Source organism: Aythya fuligula, chromosome 3 (assembly GCF_009819795.1).
Source record: "Aythya fuligula isolate bAytFul2 chromosome 3, bAytFul2.pri, whole genome shotgun sequence".
Classification (NCBI taxonomy): domain Eukaryota; kingdom Metazoa; phylum Chordata; class Aves; order Anseriformes; family Anatidae; genus Aythya; species Aythya fuligula.
In genome coordinates, this window is record NC_045561.1 from 19081362 (window position 1) to 19101205 (window position 19844).

Here is a 19844-nt window from a genome sequence, read left to right on the forward strand (position 1 = left end):
GTGTACGAAAAAGGGGAACTTGAGAAGAGTTATTGCAATAAACCCACCTGCTGCTGCTGAAGAGGGCACTCTTAGCTTTCTCTTACAATTCCCCTAATTATTTTCTTAGTCTTACCCTCTGCCTGCCCCCCCCCACTGCAGAGCATTAGCAGGCCCATTTGTAAAGGAGTAGTAACGCAAAGTGAAACAATGCCATAACTGTCATCCAAATTGTTCTGTACAGGGTAGTGGAAGTGTTCAGTAATAAATGATATAAAAAGGTCTTTTATTGACAAGCTGCCATGTGCTGTTTGCATTAGAGAATATGAGAAGATGATGGCTGCTGCCCCTAGGTCCCAGTGGCATTCAACTCAGTGAGATAGCAGAAAATGCTTCAGTTTGCTTAAAGCATTGATAACACCTCTAAATAATTAACTGAGGACTTCCTGTCTTCAATTACTTAATGCTTTTTTTAACATCTTGAGAGGATTATAAGCAATTTATGGATTTCACATGATGAGCACATTCACCGCTATTCCCACAAAGCATTTGTGGGATCATGTTTCCAAAGCTTTGATGTAATTAAAAATAAGCAGCAAGACAATGGTGCAGTGGCAAGGTGCTAGCCTTCTCGTCTGTTACTTGCAAGAACCTAGATTCAAAGTCTCAAGAAATACTAATGCTACAGCTTCATTAATGTTCATCTGTTGCTCAGGGAAAAGCAGATGTTTTTGGAAAGAAAAAAAAAAAAAAAAGAGAAGATAAGAAAATCAAAACCTACATCCACAGGGAATAACACAATAGTTCGTTCAAACATTTGAGATTATGTATGAAATAAATTTGATTGTTTTAGCTTATTCTTTGAGTTTAGAGAGCAGTAATTATCCACACTGCAAAATCATTGCCATGAATTCCACATTATTACCCTAGGAACTTCCTACAGAAAACAGCAGAGGATTCGATTATGACCGTCAGGAAGAACAATCACTTATTTTGCTCCTGGCTGAACATGGCAGCATTGGACAATGGCTTAATGGTATAGCAGCACAAAAGGAAAAAAGATCTTTGTTTCTCAGGAGGTAACTACTTCCTCTCCCTTGCAACGGGTAAAAAAAACCTATATTGCTTGCATTAAAAATCTCAGTTACTCTGGAGCTATAAGTGCTTTTGGGGAAGGAACCAGGAGCACAGAAGAAGCATTTTTCAAATGGGCTTAAGTGAAAAATCATTGCTTGTTGGTAGGTGTTCTTTACATCACAAACTTAAAACAGCAATTCTGAAACATATACCACAAGCAGGGATACTTTTGTTAATACCCCATCTCCAGAAGAAGTAAATATGGTGATAGGTTTAATATACCATTGATGAATTTTATGCTTGAGCATGCTACTGTCAAAGAGGAACAGCCATTCTTTAGTCTTCTGTGAGCAGCCACAACAAGAAGGATCTATTTGAAAACATGAAGGTATCCAACATGACTAAGAACTCATGCTCTGAGGGGAGGTTGGGAGGGCAAGTATACTGGATGGCTTTGATATGCCCTAAGTCGACTTCTACTTCTTAGGTGGATTTTGTATGGTGACTATAACAACTATAACTTATGAATCTTTGTGTTTTCCATCAGGTAGAAAAAAATAATAATAATAATAATAATGTATTTATGAATTTTAAAAAAACACAAACACAAGAATTTACTAAGTAACCTGAGATCAAGAAGTGTGAAAAGATATCCCAAAAAGTTTATGTTCATCTTTTGTATTCAAGAAAAGCATTGGCTTATTAAGTATAATTTTGCTTCAATGTAAAATTCAAATATAACTAATAAATAAATATTTGACAATAATACATTTGAGTTAAATCTCCCCCCCCCCCAAATCTCTTGACTAAAGCTTCTTTCAGATACATGCACATTCACGAAATTTCACCAAGCATTTTAAAAAATGTATATAAGCAATATTTAACATAAACAGAATCCTAATCTTTCCCTTTCTTTTCCTTTTTAATGACTCAGCCATAAAGTACTGGATCTTTCTTGCTTCTACACTGCTACACATTCACAGTGGCACCAGTGACTTCAACCACATTACTGCACATTAATGGTAAAAAAGAGAGTCATATCTGTGTTAAGGGATGTCAAGCCTACACAGAATATTTGAGAGCTCAAGCTCACCACAAAGCATGAACCGTGAATTGAGCTGGATAGATTAGTTTTATAATTTTGAAATTATTAGTATTTTAACATCAGAAGCCTGAATTGAAAAGCTTGAAGAAAATAAATTTAAGGTATGTAAAATGGGTATAAATCATTTCTAAACTGTGCACAAAAGGTCAGATTTAAAAGTTACTGACAGGTGGCATTTTTTATGTTAATACTTTCAATATCTTAAGGATAGGACATTAGATTCTCAGTTCTGCCTCCTTACCTGATACTGTGTGTTGCATTTTGCTTCCAGTGTCAGTGTAAATAAGTCCTTTTCCCACTTGACTGATCTGGTACTCTCTGATAATACCATTTGGTTTTTTGGGTGCAGTCCAGCTTAAATACAATGCTGTTGAGTTCAAAGCACTGATGTCTGGTGGCTGAACGCTCTCAGGGACTCCTTGGACAGTGACTGCAACTACCTGAAGACATATGAATTAAACAGCAATTTAATGTAATAGTACACTAGATACCATGATCAATGAGAATGTCACTTTTGTTTTAAAATGTTGTTTGGTCTGGCATATCATTACCAAGAGCCTGGAGAACTAGTTAGTTTTTTCCTCCTTTTTCACAATGAAATCTGACCTTGAATATATTACATAAGTCTATGTCTACAATTTATCACGACAGGTTCACCACAATCTTAGCTGCAATGTATAGCACAGGGTGAAACAACAAAAACTGTATTGCTTGAAAACTCTTGATAACTCTCTTCCATATGGTTCGTCAGTGTCTCTGCATTTTAACTGCCTGATTTCATATATTTTAAGCACCAGTAAACATGGGGCTAAACCTCAATATATCCAGTGCAATCTGAACTCTATCAAAGTTATGTGTAACTCCATGTTTTTTTTAAGAAAAACAAAGATTCTGAAAGATAGAATAACTTCGGACTCATTAACCTCACACTTGTTTAGCTCTTCCTACAAAAGAAGGGGGGCAGGGCAGGGCACTGCTGATTTTCTGTTGACACATCTCTAGTGTTTTGTACAGAGGCATATCCAAATGATACCAGTTTAATAAGTGAGTCGAACCTTTTTCTCTTCTAGAATCACTTTTTTTTTTTTTTGTTATTACCACTTTAAAGTATTTATATTATGCTCTAAATATAAAATGTGCCCTCTGTAATATATTGTTTTAGTACATTTGATGGAATCAGTCTCTACTTGCAGACTTCAGTGTTTGCAACTGTAAACTCCTTAATTACATACAAGTGTGATAAGCAGAATGTATTAGTTCAGGCTAATGGTTGTAGCAATGGTGGCTATACAGGTTCCAGATCATAGCTATGTTTGCAGGTAGAGGACTATGTGCCTACCTCTATCCCTCTGTCAGTCCTTCTTTTCTCATACTTTTGGATGAGATTTGTACCAGTAAGAAAAATATGTAAAAACCTGAAAAAATCCACCTTTTCAACCCCATAGATACCGTAATTACAAAACACAGTCACTCTTCCCCACTTCTGTTCCACATATCTTACACTTGCACTCCTAGAAAATTGTTTTCACAAAGCAAGGATATTATTGTGAAAAAGGTCACTTAAATAGTTTTTCCAAATGATGAGTAAGACGGATACTTTGCAGAAGAGAAACTAGAGCTGGCTAGACAGTAATGCTGGTGAAAGGTATCCATGATTCTAAGTGATATGAGAAAAAACAAAACAGTGACAAAGGGAAGAAAGAGATTCTGTCTGCTTAAAAAACAGAAGCAGAGGCAGGCTGTGCACAAAGGAAGTGTAAGGCCTGAAGTCAGCATAGACATGGAAAGCCAACAAAGGTAACATAGTAGAAGCAGCCTTAGAAAAAGAAGGTTGTTGAAGAAGCTGATCTACTAGAAGGTACACTAAGAAATAGCATGGAAGAAGCAGCAATACACATCTTAGTGAGAAGCAAAGATTTAATTTCAAGGATTTGAGAAAATGCATTTTAATATTCCTTACTCTATTCTATCATGTACAGCTTTCTATTTAACAAACATCAGTTTTTACAGTGTAATTTCAGCACTGCCAAGACCGAATTACTGCTTTCTTCTTCCACTTGTTTGTATCAACCTTAGGATCCGAATAAACATCTGTCAGTAGTTGAATCCAAATAAGATTATTGATGCTTTTCACTTACTTGCTCAATAATCATCATGTCTTCAAATTACACCTTTCCAAAAGCATTTATATGTTACCACACCAGCTGATAAATGTCTGGCACCAGTTCTGTATAGACCAATTCACTAACCTTGCTGCTGTCTGTGCAACCAGCAACAGTACAGGCTCGCAGTTGGTATGAATATTCTTGGTATGGCTGGATGCCACTTGTATCTCTGAAGCTTGTTTCTGTTCCTCTAAAACGCTCGATTCCATCTCGGAGAATGATATAGTGAATAATAAGACCTATCACAGAAAGAAAGTTTTCCCTTTTGTTAGCTGAGAAATGCTTCATGATGGTATGCTATAACAACATCCTCTGCAAACAGAAAATATTAAATGAAATCTCTAGGTGACCACTCTAATAGGTAGTCATCCCACTTAAATGGTTAGTGTCAATTACTCTAAAGTCACTCTGCTCAACCTTTACATCAACATCTCAGTGGATCTCAATGATCATTGAAAGTTGTTCCAAGTTTTCACAGTTTGAAAATCATAACCAAGTTTTCCTGAAAGAACTGATTATCAAGCTCCTCCCCCAAATTTTATAACATGATTGTGATTTTCTGATCATATTTCCTCATTACTATCATTACCACTCTTCTCAAAAGAGGTTTTTAGGCACTTCTAAAAACATACTAAATTGTCTTCTGTGAAAATGAAAATGATTTCAACCTAGAGTTTTTGCAATAAATATATCTCAGTGTCAGTGATTAATTAAAACATTCTGTGTTTTTGGAACACTGTCAGTATAGTGACAGAACATACATTTTTTAAAAACAAGTAACAATACCATTTGGTTGAAGTGGTTCTTCCCAATTCAGAAGTATCACATCTTCACGGTTATCTACTTTAGCCCATTTTGGTGGACTTACACGCTGTGGCACATCTTGCTTAGTGACAGCTCTGCTAATTTCACTGAAGCCTCTTCCATAGCTATTCCAAGCGGCCACCCTGTACTCATATGTGATAAAAGGTTCTAGGTTCAGATCTACAAAAAGAAAGTTACATTTGAGTCACCTCAGTCTTTTAACAACATACAAAATAAGTATTGTTTTCTGTTTCTATGTCTATAACTACTTACATTTTTAAAGACAGATAGGGAAGTTTTTCCTTTGGGTAGGGCCGTTGTCTGATATAACACTTGTAGCAACATTTGTGAAAGAACCTTTAGGCCTTATTGTATTCACCAAACTTCTTACTACCCACTCCATTCCCCTAAAGATGCTCAGACTAGTTCTGAAGGAATGCTACTTCATTACATTTGCTTCACATTCAGTTAAAATATCTGATAGCATTTGGGACATCTTTTTCCCCATGGTGAATTAAAACATACTAGCAAACCACCGATCTGATATGCCATTTTTTTTCTTACCTGTAAATGAATAATGATTTTGGCTTCCAGTGTAGACAGTCTCCTCTTCAGCTGGACACACACCTTCCTTTATCTCCTTTTCTGTAGCACTCCGTGAACTTTTTATCCATGCACAGATATTCTCCCTAGGATCAAAGTCACACTTTCCACAATGTGCTGTTTTTTCCATAGATAAAGGACAAAGGATATTAGCCTTGCATTCTTCTTTTACCTATGGAATATGCATACAATTTTAATATATTTACACTTCTTCCTTTCTTTATAGATGCTTCCAATAATATTTCTCTGTCTTTACACAACACCCAAATCAGGCAACCACACACTTAGTATGTTGGTATTTCTAGCATGCAGAAACTCTTTCAGTCTCTGGTCAGCCTACTGTCTTTGATCATTAATGCTTTAATAGTCCTTTCTAAAAGAAAGGGAGTTTTTTTGTTTGTTTGTTTGTTTTTGTTTTTTTGCTTTTTTTTTTTGTTTGTTTTTGTTTTTGCTTTTGTTTTTGTAGGTTCCTTGTACAAAACATCACAAATTTTAACCACTGGAACCCTAAATGACTGGGTTTATTGAAAGTTGAAGAGTCAGTAGTCAAATGAGGATGGGGTTTTACCTGAGAATTTAAACATTTGAACATTGAAGAATTGTCAGTAGGTCAAAGGTCCTGAGACAAACCAGTAGCACCCACCCCCCTCCCCCAGCTTTCCTAGTGCACAGGAGGGCTCTGTGCAATTCCTTGGCAGCTTTTAAGAACCTGATCCATAGGGGTTTGAAGTATATTTTATATATTTGTGTGTTTAAAAGAAATATTTGTGTGTTACCACAGCAGGTGAGTGGAAAGTATATCAGAACACCTGTATGTGGTAGGGTTTGGTTTGTTTTTCATTTCAGTCATACATTTGACAATATCTACTTCATTTCCATATTGTAGCATTCACAAAATCCAATCCTCTCTCATCCACTTTCTCTGTCCCTCTCTAAATATAAATACATACTTATATGCAAATATATATACATTAAAATAGTTTCCATCCTTTGAAATGTTTTTTTTCCCTTAAGCAAAAAAAAAATAAAAAAATAACAGTTTACTTTTTCACAGCTTACATCTAACACTGAGATGTTATTACTTGAAAATTTCTGTTGAATTCAGTTGGAACTGCAATTGAAGGTTTGGCCAAATTGTTTCCTGCTGACGCATCTAGTCACTGGCTGCTCTTAAAAATGACAGAAGTAGCTTTAGCTTTTATGTTGCTTAGTGTATTATGACATTTAAATGGAGTGAAAATAAACTACATAATTCACTTTGTGTCGAAAGCATGAAAAATATCCTCATTATTACTAAACATTATACAGGGACCTAATACTGCTGAAATTTATGCCAAAATTGACACTTGTTTTCAACAGGATCAAGATTAAGTCCATCAAGAAAATATCAATTGCTTTATTTTTATTAATTTTTTTGTGGAGGAAGTTTGGGGAAATCTATGTTATACTGCCTGCCTGAACTGAAATGTAATAGCATTTTTATACATCAGAACAGGTGACTTCAATTTCAATTTCCAATCAAGGAACATTGTCAGGAACAGTGGCCACAGAATGGGAACTGGCTATATATGCCAGTCTTGTTAGTATGCCAGCTTTTAGCCACTGTACTAATCTGAAGTGCTGGGCAACACTTCACAGAGGCAGCTAATCATTATTAATTCCTTTAGAATTCATTGCAATAACATCAATCATGGTGAACTCATTCGGTATTAATATGGATGTAATGTGAAAATGAATAATGCACACAAGAGTTTTTATATTCCTATTTTAGAAAAATAGTTATGAACAGTGTATTTCTCTTTCCATTGTCAAATCAGAGCTACTGAGAGATTTTCTATCAATTACCTTCATCATCATTCCAGCTGAAATCTTGTCAGAGCAAACATATTTCAAAGGATTATATCCAACTCCATTACAGCATTCTTCGCCCTTTGGAATAAGTTCAGTCTCACAGCATTTTACTGGCACTTGGTCATTCTTTCTAACATGTGCTAGGGACTCACCACTGGAACCTGAGCAGCATATGGTATCTGACACATTTACATATTCCTGCCCACAACAGAACATCCCTGAAAACAACAAACAAAAAATATAGATCTGAATATGTAATGTAAATAATTTTTAAAAGAGGTAAGAAAGAAGAAAGCTCAGGCTGCAGTATAGCTTGGCATAAAACCATCAGCAGCTGGAAATACGATGATTTAGCTGAAGTGAGATTAAATTCTGAATGCAAGGTGACCGAAGCAAGAATCCTAAATTCTAGACCTACTTGAAAACAACCAAGAATTAAAGGAAAAAACAGGGATCTTCTAGAGTTAACTTACACTATTCCTCAACTTTTGTAAGAACCTTACCTATGAAGTACCATAGAAAGGTACTATGTGCTACAGGTCAAGGACAGACTGTTGATGCAGAAATTGAGAAAGCTTCTCAACATACCTCTCAGTCAGATCTCATTCATTCCTCCCAGATGGGCAGTCTTCCAACCAGTATGTCTTAACATTCCAGAATGTTTCACATTACAGTTTATGATTTAAAGTGAGGGTTCATAGAGAGTATATGGAACTGAATGGGTTACTTAACAAATACCCACAGTGAAGCTTCAGCCCTCATATTTATGCTTTAAGAAGTTAGTATCTAAATATAATTTTCATTTCTACAGTGGAATTGAAAACCTGACAAATTTAATTCCACAGGCTCTATTTTTGATAATTCTACTTTAAAATTAAAAGCTCATCATAATCAGTGTAGGTTTCCATATATTCACAAACATGATGTTAGGAAGAACTTCTTTACCAAAACGGTTGTTAGACATTGGAACAGACTACCCAGGGAAGTGATGGAGTCACCATCCTTGGAAGTCTTTAAAAGACGTTTAGATGTAGAGCTTAGGGATATGGTTTAGTGGGGACTGCTAGTGTTAGGTCAGAGGTTGGACTCGATGATCTTGAGGTCTCTTCCAACCTAGAAATTCTGTGATTCTGTGATGATTTTGCAACTGTGAAATACCTGCTTTGAATCCTCCACCATTTAAAGAAAGGGGTAAATACCCCTATAAATGACAGTGAAAAAAATATTATTACTAATTCAAGTAGAAAGATATCACAAAAAAAAAAAAAAAAAAAAAAAAAAACAGAGCTGAGATATACTGTTACACCTATAAAGTAATTTGCATTTGATGTAATTTCTGTAGTATGTAGATATTTAATACACATGCAGAAGTGGCTGCTTTATTCTCTATCATTTATTTCAGCAAATCTCTCTTAGGAAGTCATACATAATGAAAATTAGTTGTTAAGGGTATGATCCTGCTAAAGCATTCAGAGCAATGGCTCAAAATGGTGAAGTTGCTTGCATGCTTCACCTATTTTCAGGACTGGTTTCATTCACAGAAATCAAATTGTGGTCACCAGCTCTCCAAGAGGTAAATATTTCCTCCTGTTCACACCCTTTTTCCAAATTGTCCTATGATCCTACCAATTTTAAGTAGAGAATTAATGCAGAAAAAGACTCAATTCAATACTAATAAGCAACTCAGGTAGCCCCAAGGGACTTTTGACAGGCAAACTAAAATTTTGATAATGAACTGTTTTTCTGTTGAAACAAACAAGGCTGTATTCTTTCAGTGTGAACCTCATCTTTGTTTGACTGAATTAAATTTTTCAGCCAAGATTTCACTCACATAACAAGAAGTGACTCCCTTTCTAGTTTCTTTGGTAAACCATTACTTCTTTAATTATTATCAACCTTGTTCCAGTGTGATAAATTGCTAATTACTTAATACCCTAATCAGCGTTCATTCTTTGCACAGATAAACTGTGACAGCGCCATTAATTTAAATAGTAATTTCACTTAATGGCCAGAACGGCACACCAGATTTTTATGCAGCATTTTCTGAAGACTGCATCCATCACTGCAATATTCTGACATAAAGATGTCTGACGTGCACTAACTCACTTAGGGAGAGCAGATGTTGCAGAGCAGAGTTTGGTAGTAATTCCCATAGTGCATCACTTCAGCATGAATGAGCTGCAAAGGCAGAGGTAGACAATCTTCTGAAACTGCATTGCATAGCCCTTGACCTCTGCTTAATTTATCACATGTAGCACTTGACTCCTGAACCTTGACACCTCAAATGTATAATTTTAAATATGCTCCAAGAAAAACAAAATAGGGCTATGTAATATTGATGGATTGATTTGCTTTCTAAAAATTGCTTTATTCAATTGCTTAAGGATCCAGAAATTCTATAAACCTTTCCTGAATTCAACACAGTACCAAAATACAAAATATTTGTTTGTAAATCAGCTTGAATGCATGTGTCATGCTTTATATATTTATGTTTCATAGGCACGTAATGCATTACAGCAAAAAGAAAATCCATGGGCTGGAAAAGACTCTTCTTGCTAACAGTGATTTCTGTCAACAATTATTTCATGTTCATTGCCGGCAACTGAAAAAATTTACAAACATAGCTGAGTGATGAATTACTAATTTAGTAAATCTGCAAAACCAATGCTTTCAAAGGGGAAAAATGAGTATTAGAAGGCTTAGCCTTTGGAGCCAGAATAGAGGATCAACAAAATACAGAGCCAGTGTACATTGCAGACTACTCCAAAAATCCTTGGCTTACATTTGGGTATTGTAACTATTACAGATCAGAAACCACAACAGTAAAAAGCATTATCTTTCACTGTCTGAGACAGTATAGGGGCATTTTACTAGTTTTTTTTTGTTGTTGTTGTTTGTTTGTTTTTTTTAAGAGAAAATCCAAGAGTGGTTTCAGCTTCCATTATCCGTTATAGACAGAAATAGACAACTTTGGATAATCACATTGCAGCCATGGGGCTCAGGATATGTGCATACAATGGTATTGCTGCCAGCCTCTGCCAGTAGATGTCTCTATGGTCCCCCCACTAAATAAGGCCAACAAGGGGCACAAAATAAGATCCAAGAGAACAGACCTCCCTCCCCCCCAAAAAAAAGTAATATGAGTAGAAGACACATATCTTGTTGCAGGACAGACTCTCCAAGAGAGGTATACAATGGCAAATGAAAAAAACTCTACCATACAAACTCTTAAAACCATCATTCAGTGCAAAAATGGTCTAGGTTCTGCAGAAACATGCTGCTTTCAGCAGAACTGATTATGCAACAAGATTTTCACTTGTAGTGATTGTTTTTTCTCATATGATTTTTACAAGAAACCAAAAAATGGCAAACAAAAGCTTTAAATTGTTCTTACATTTTAAACTGTGGCATCTATTGCCAGCTACAAAACAGAGCTTTGGAAGCATGTCAGCTTTTGCTTAAAGCCATCCCTGTTACTTCTTCCCCTTCTAGACAATGGGATCAGTTTTCCAACTACCATGTTCTTGCAAAATTCTAAGTATCCATTTGATAAGCCAATTGTAAGTAAATTATGTCCTTGTGTGAGACTTTTTTTTTTTTTTTTTCCCCATCAGAATCATTATAAATAAGAGGAATAGGGAACACATACATTTTGTGCATGGCTTGTGCATTTTCATGATATATTTAGCAAGGCTGAATTACTCTAAGAAATTAAGCAAAAACCTATTGAGCATGGTGTATATGATATGATAAGAAACCACAATCTATTCTATGCTTAATGCAGAATAATATGATCTCTTTTCAACTATGGTGTTAATTCATCTTTGAAAAATGTTTTTGTGTTCAGCTGTATGCTGGCTCACAGCATAAAGTCCTCACAGGAAATCTGTGAACGATGAAAAAGCTACTGTTTTCTTTTTTAATGGCCAAAAAAATGTCATCATGACCCATTCTCGAGAAAAATAGTGTAAATGATAGAGTGCTATAGGCTAAACACATTTTAAAAAGAGGGGTATAAAGGTTTTTTAAATATATACATTTAAGGAAAAAAAAACTGTTAAGAATACATATATACTGAAATGAAGAACATAACTTTCATCCCAAGATACCTGTATTACACTCCTACACAACTCATCTGCCCAGAGAGAGCAGTAAAAACATAAACGCTACCCCAGCAGTTCTGTTCCAACAGCATCTGTTAATTCACTCCATTTATAAAATACATATTGACAAAGACAACTGAACTGGGACCAGGGAGATTTGATTTGGTGTGAGAAAGTCAATTCAATGTGATTTTGTTAAAGGGCTCCTGCAGGCAAATAAAAGAGTTTAAGTAATAAAGTACATAAAGAGATGTTTTATGAGCCAGCCCTGTCTTGTGGCAGCCACACAATGTGCTGCTATGCAAAAGGGCCTTGCTCAGAGACATTATTGTGAGTCCTGTGTAGATGCTGTAGATCAGGTACAATTAGGGATCAGAGTGAGGGGGAGCACCGTGCAAGTGGTGCGGTTTGCAGCATACATTCCATGATTCACCAGTGAAAGGGAGAAAGCATTACCACGGCTCCTAGTTTAGTCCTTCCTGACAGTCAACACAGAATGTGAGTGCTTCGAACATCACACACAGCACCTGTAGGATCCAGTGAACACAAAAAATAAGGGGAAGAGCGAGATCATCTGGGGGTAAAGGAAGAATTTAGCCTTTAGATCTGGGGTCTTGGTTACATGGTAGGATCCTTAGTTGTACAGCAAGAGGCTCGAACTGGCACACACGTGGCAAAAGCACTGTATGTACCACTAATCTTAGTACACCAAGCAGAACTGGTACTAAACCAGTACTTAACAGGTACTAAACCAGTACTAAATTCATTATTTCCATGTTTTGAAATTGGATTCCCCTTTGAGACTGCAATTGGTTTTGAAGTCTTTTTGTCAGGCTGAGAAAGCCTAAGGCTGACAGTATATAATTTCCCCAATAAATGCAGAAAGAAAAGACACGTGAAAATACCTGAATGGGTTTTGTAATAATACCTCCAATCTTTGTCATCAGCTAGTCACATAGTGCTTTATGAGGAAGTAAGGTACATATTGTACATTTAGGCGATGCACTAACTTCTTGTGATATGCAATAAATTAATAGGATACACCAGATGAAAAAGGGACTAGTGCTACGGATTAAGCTTTGTTAATTTTAAATTCCAGTGGGTTTAGCTTTATGTACATGTAGATGCACAAATGAGGGACTTGGGCTTCCAACCAGATAGCACTGTCATCTTCAGTTCCTAGGTGACTAACTCCACATCTCCAGAGCAAATGGAAAATCCCTGCACCAGGATGCACGGCTGCACAGGGTGACAAAGTCTGACCTCAGCTCTACTGACTAAAAGCAGACTGGTCCAATCTTGTGACTTGAGTAATGAAAGATCAGGCACTCCCTTTGAATTTTCTGGAGTGTCTTCAGACCTTGCAGCTTTTGGACTCATTGGGCAATCACCAGCTCACCATTTTGCAATCTATTGGAATAGGTAAGTGAAGTGCAACAGCATTTTAACAAAATTGGCATATGTAACTTAACTTGAAGTATCCCACTTCTGAATGGCTAATTCTACAAGAGATTTAGAAAGATCAAAACTCTTTTTTTCTTGAAAACTTCTCACTTACCTGTGAGAGGTCTATGTGCAGTCCCTTTCTCTTCATCACCACAGCAGACCAAGGTTGTACTTACGACTTCTCCACCACAGCACTGCTGATCGAAACTGTCATGGAGTGATCCACCACAACAGATTTGATTCCCTGACATGGAGTAAGGCATTCCCTGACAGCAAGAGTCACCAATTCCAACTGAAACTCTGTTTTGCTCTTCGTTAGGGCAGCATACTTCACCTGTCAATTTAAGAATACAATTAAAGATTTAATGCATGTATATCTCATGAAATCCCTGAGAGGTTCTCAACTGATGGCAACAAATATTAGTCTAGGTTCACACACTATTAGCTTCATGTACAATATTTTCCACAAGAAAACATGGAATCACTTAGTAGTGGTAGAATGGTACAAAAGCATATATTTATTTGTAATAATAATTTTAAAAACTTACATTCAGGGCAAAGATTCTGTAAGATATCAAAATGCAAGCATGACAAAGACAAACCAAGAAGAGCAGCAAAAATAATTTCTGTAAATATAGTAATTATAATACAGCTGAAAACCTTTAAGTATAGGTATATCTATAGTAGAGAGTTTATTTTTGCTTTGGCCAAAGGGTCAGTCTATTTATTCACAGCAAAACAATCCTGTCTACTCCAAAATCATTCCAAGGTTGTTTTGAAGGACTACTTCATACTGTTAAAGAGTTTTTTCAGTGTCAGTCGGGACTTAATCTCCTAAAGAACTTACAAAGTAAGCAAACTTTAAAAATCCAGTATCACCATCACATTAAGTAGGGTTGGTTGCTACTTCAACAAAAACATCAACTGTTGCAGTACAGTACAGGGCTGTAATATAAGGCTGTTATTGAGACTGACACTATAACAGGTGGTCTGAGAGGGATAAACTGTTTTCCCTAAAGAGAATAGATACTATTGATTTATTATATAAAGAACACACAAATGACAGTAAATGGCAATAGTTTCCATTCTCTAGTATCTGCACTTGGTCTGAACTAATGTTCTAACAGTTAAGGTTGTGTATTGTTTTTCTGTGTTGCAATGTTGTCTGTGGCTCAGATGTCACTGATTAAACACTTGGAAGAAATAAGAAAAACAGATCAGCTGTTGAAGGGATTCCTGCCTTCTTAATTTGCAATCACCATGCCTTCAGCCCAGTGTGCTTCAGTACATCTAGAGCTATCAAGCTGGCCAAACAACATCTGGGAAATATGCATGCTTTGAGAGTTTCCTGTATAAATAACTTTATCAAATAAAGTCAATAATAATAATGGGAAAAAAAAATAGAACTATTTTTTAGAGAATAATAGATATAATCTGTTTAGATACTTCATCATATTTTCTTGCATCCCTTAGAATCTAATTTAGTTGCTACACAGAGAAAGTATTAAAACACAGAATGCAGCTTACATCTACTGGAAATAAAACTTTTTTTTTTTTTTTTTCTAAAGGAACTATTAGACATAAGACACAAAGGATCAGTAACCTTCTCATTAACCTCTCCAAATGGGATCCATTCCAAGCTAGGCTTGAAAATGTTCTCACTCTCAAAACTACCATGCAGTCTTACCAGTTAATTGTTATCCTTATCAAAGAATGACCCACATTAACATTTAGCTAGAGGTTATTAGCATATTTATAAAAATTAAAAAGAAAAAAGAAAAAAGAAAAAAGTGACCAACATTGTTCATGTTGTTGCCCTTTAGAGTATGGAAACAGAGAATGCAGCAAGTATACTCAGGGAAAAAAATGTTTAAAATCATGTTCAGATATTCACTGTTTCATGCTTGTGGACTGCTGACTGAAGAACTACTTTCAGATATAAGACAATTTGTTTCATTGTACTTTTCTTTCTTGATGTAAACAACATTAAACTAGTTAACATAAACCATTGGATGGGGACAGGGGTCGCAGTATAATCTTTCCATTTCAGTACATTGAGATTAATGAGGCCAGCAAAATACTCTTCTCTGGTTCTTCCATGTGATAGTATTTTCTGATGACATCATGGAAGACATGCTAATATTGTGATATATGAATTACTTTTCAAGGGATCAGAACTTGGGATGTGCTGAATGCACTGGCAAAAAATCAAGCTTTTCTGAGCCTGGGGAACGTGTGCCAGTTCATGAGTAATGAAAGCATTTTAGCTCCTGACCTGACAATTGGCTACAAAGAGATATATGCTCTGAGCAGAGCCCCAGGAAGGACTCTTCTCCTTTTCTTCCCCTATCCCTGCCAAAAACTCACCAACCAACAAGAAACCAAACCCTAGACAATAGCACAGAAGCAGAGTTTGGGCTAAGTTCCTCAACAATTCTGAGAATCAGACAGTACAATCAGCCTTAAGTGATAAATTTCCATCAAAGATAATACACACAGTTTGTTCTGTAACATTGGTAGAAACAAACAGTAGAAAATCCTGTTAAAAAAGAAAGAAAAAAAAAAAAAAAAAAAAAGTGATGTAATCTGTAGTACCAACCCTAAATGTTAAGAATTGTTCCAGAGAAGAAATGGCTGGGGAAAATCACGAGGGGTCAAGTCAAGCAGAGAACTAAACTGCACCACTAAATTGCCTGATGGTGTTCCTATTAAGCAGAACTGCCCTCCCCATTATGCAGCACTTACTGCAATTAAGTATAGTTTGGCATAAATTAGTTCTCTGGGAAATGACCCAATCATCAGGTTTTATCAATTAAGCCTCTCTTGTACAAAGTGTACTGTGTTTAGAAGACAAAGCATAATTTTCTTTGCTTATCCCACTGAACACAAGCCTAGACGACACCTAGAAATCTTGATAAATCCCACATTTATTGCAATGTTTTCATTCTCCTTGGTTTAACGGATAGATCAACTTTGTTGTTTTGTTTCTTTCAAGCACTTGAAATGAGTTGTCTCTTACCTACTAATACCCTAGTGTAATAACCACCACAGCACTGGTGTTTCGGTTGCACAGCATGTATCTGACCACCACAGCAAACCCCTGGTGAATTAAGAATAAATGGAATGTACTTGTCCTCGCAGCATTGGAAGCCAGGTTTATTGTCGTGCAGAATCCCATTACAACATACCTAAAAGTAGTTAAAAAATAAAAAATTAGTAAGGCAATATCTGTTAATATTGTAATCATAATGTGTTCTCTGACAAAACAACTTATGTGAAAAACACATACAAAACATCCAAGCATGGACACTAATCTGACTGCAGTCAAATAAAAAGAAACTTGGCTAAAATTCTGTGCTCTCCAGCATTATCAGACTTCAATAAACTGCTGTATATCTGATGGAATGTTGCTATTTTGCGGCCTTCAACCATACTGCACCTTAATAAAATAGTCCATTAATATGAATCATCTCCATATGCCTTGCAGGCTGTTTGAGTCTCTCAATGTGGAGTAGATTGCAATATGTAGATTGGTTTATGTAGATAAGCCACCATCACCCTACCCTTTTCTTTTATCCCCAACTCTTATTTATTTATTTAGTCATTTATAAAGAGACATGTCATTCAAAACCCTTACAACTGAAAAACAATATTTCCCAATATGAACATTTGTATTTTTTCCACTTTAAAATAAGTGGAATTTTCTTCTTATAACACACGATTACTTATATATGACCACTGTTCTTCAGACAATGTGATCTCAAGAGAATAATATATAAGGATTTTTTTTTTCAAAATAAAATTTACATGAAATTAATTTTGAAAAGGCCTTTACACTTCTCTCTAGGTGCTGTGGAGAAAAATATACATTTGAACAATCAAATAATTATGTGCACACTTACTCCTGTGTAGATGGAGTGACACACTGCCTGTGTAGAAAATCATTTAGAACATGTGGTAGAACTACTTAAAAAAAAAAAGAAAAAAAAAAAAAGAGTAACCTTGGAGTCACAGTCAGTGTGTCTTGTATGCCTCTTATGCTTAGACAGAAAATGCAGTTGACAGTACAGCACAGATGTTGGACCAGAGTTGCTCCTTTGTTTTCTTTTGACATGGAGCACTTCCATCCTTTACAGTAACCACGTTCTAAATCAGGTCAGCAAAGGAAGAAAGCACCCCTCCACAAGGATCTTTATCTAGCTATTTTAATTACTAGCTGACATAATTTTTTTAAAACTGTATAATAATAGGTTCAAGACATCTAATTTATATTACATATATAACATTAACATGAATATATACATATATGAAAACATGATCATTAATTTCCTGAATTCATAAACAAAATCCTTCCAGCTTCTATGTGAATTAATTGTGCTTTTTTTTTTTTTTTTTTTTTTTTTTTTTTTGATGCTGTTGTTGTTTCTGTTTTGAATGGCTTTTAGTCAATTTCTCCTGAGAATATTAGGTTACGTTCTGAAGTCACAACTTAAAATGCACAAACAATATGTAACCCAAAATGAACAAGGGCAGGGCAGAAGGTGTTTCTCATTATATTTTCAGGTTTTATAGCCTTATATTAGCCTTTGAATTGTTACATAGTTCTGTGCTTTTTGAGCACACTTTCTCATTTAGCATCTGTATTTTAGACTACTGATGTAGTTGAATTTTATCATTTTCTGTTCAGGAATTTCGAGCCTCTGCAGGTCCCATGATATTATTTTGCTGTCCACCATGCCACTGGTAATATAATCCAACCTAAATTTAATTAACCCACTGTTCTTCCAGATCATTAGTTAAGATGTCAAATAAAACTCAGCTTTACACCTCTCCTTTCTATCTTTTGGATTTCATTGATCTCATTTTTTAAGACTGGCACACACTCCAGACTGAGTTTTTTGTCACTTACAATTGGCTCCAAAGTACCTAGAAGATTACCTGTTCTCTCTATATTTCCAAGTAGTTTAAAGACACTCTTAACAATATCAGATCAAGTACTATCATGCCACTGTCCTCAGAATAGACCACGTTTAGCAACAATTCTTGATACTTGTAAAGTATCTCTGCTCTTTTACTGCATCCTTAGCTTGAGACACCAGAGCCAGTAAAAGCTGTACCTGCCTGCACAAAATGAGGCCAAATATATGTTTCTCACATATTCTTGGTCCCAACTTTTTTGCCCTTTGGGACTCTGCTTCCCTCTGCGATCTGTTTAGCCCAGTTACTCTGCTTCTTTTCATGGATTTCATTTGTCATCCCAGTCCTGTTTCCCTCTTTGCAGTCATGTGCACCACTCATCTTTCCCCTCAAAACAGTCTTTCCATCTTTACAGATGAAGAACCTTGCACATTTTTGGCACAACCCTGGCTCAAATGCTTGAGCAGCCATTTTAATTTCCATGCGAGGGTTACAGTTTTCTCTTACGAATCCTTAGCAGAAACAGCTGCCCTGCTTATTTCACACTGGAGGGGCCACTTCAAGTGCTAACTCCAAAAGACTCTGATTGGAATATTATTTGTAAGATTGTATTATTGTTGTTCTCCCTTCTTTTCCACCTGAATTTCCTCAAAAAAATGAATACCCAGGTATGTTCCAATAGTTTCAGCAGCTTCTTTTCCTTGCTAGAAATTATTTAAGATCTTCAGCATTTCTCATATTTCTCAATACCCTGCAGACAGCTTCTGAAAAGAGGTCCAGTCTACTCTAAAGTACATTCAGACTCTCATTTGGCATTACCGATTGATGTAGTTGGTGCTATTATTATGTAGCTCCATAATATCCTCTGCAGTCAGCTGTAAATTGTTAAATAACACTTTTTTGGCAGTCCTCTAAAGATAGTCAGTTTCTGTTTGCATTGATATTCATTCCAAGGATCCTGTATTATCAGTCCATAAAATAAAATTCATTCAAGTAATGTTAAAATTATGTCATAAGCAAAGAAGAAAAGCAGATGGATTGAAAGTTATAGTGGCAAAAGGTTATTATTATCTCATCCTCTTAGATCTCAAAATGACAGTCCCAACTGGATGGCGTAACTCCGTACATGGAAGCAGAACCCTTGTAGCAATCAGATACAGTGACACCAACATTTCGGCAGGTCTGAGATCTTTCTCTCATATGCAGGGTTGAATGCTTGACATATACTTGCTAACCAGAAAATCTCTATCATACATGGAGATGAAACAAGATGCTCATCTTGAGCTATCATGGGAGGTCCTTAAAAATATTGGTAGACTGAGTTATTCACAAATCAATTCCATAGCTATTCTGCCATCTAAGCACACAAAGGGACTGTGACCCAGGAGCACAGGGACTGAGCAGGACTTGGCATAAAGAAAGGCTTATTAGGATAGCTGAGAAAAGTCCATTCAACCAAGACTCTAGTGCAGAGTAACTAGATATCAAATCTGGCAGGCAGTATTCCTTTTTTCTCTCTTTTTTTTTTTTTTTTCTCTTCTAATTTTTAAAAATACTCCAAACTTAACTATGCAACTCAGTTTTAATTTAATTTTAATTTTAAATCTTGTCATCCCTGATCCCTCTGCTTGCTGAAGACTTTACTGAAGGATATTATCTGGCCTTATGGACACATGCCAGTTGAGCTAGGACTGATTTACTCAAATAAACAGATGTGCAAGGCAGCCATGTTTATCCTTCTTGTCAAATGCTTGCTGCCAAAGCCACTTTGTGAAATAGCAATTCACAAAACAC

General features: G+C 36.0%; 1 protein-coding gene across 1 annotated transcript in view; it reads right to left on the reverse strand.

Annotated features, from left to right (window-relative positions):
- USH2A (usherin) overlaps nucleotides 1–19844 on the reverse strand; it is a 396028-nt gene that overhangs the window by 71649 nt on the left and 304535 nt on the right. Inside the window, 7 exon segments of the mRNA XM_032183742.1 lie at nucleotides 2403–2601; nucleotides 4411–4565; nucleotides 5113–5310; nucleotides 5695–5905; nucleotides 7579–7802; nucleotides 13246–13467; nucleotides 16153–16321. Of these exon segments, the coding sequence (XP_032039633.1) occupies nucleotides 2403–2601; nucleotides 4411–4565; nucleotides 5113–5310; nucleotides 5695–5905; nucleotides 7579–7802; nucleotides 13246–13467; nucleotides 16153–16321 (1378 nt within the window).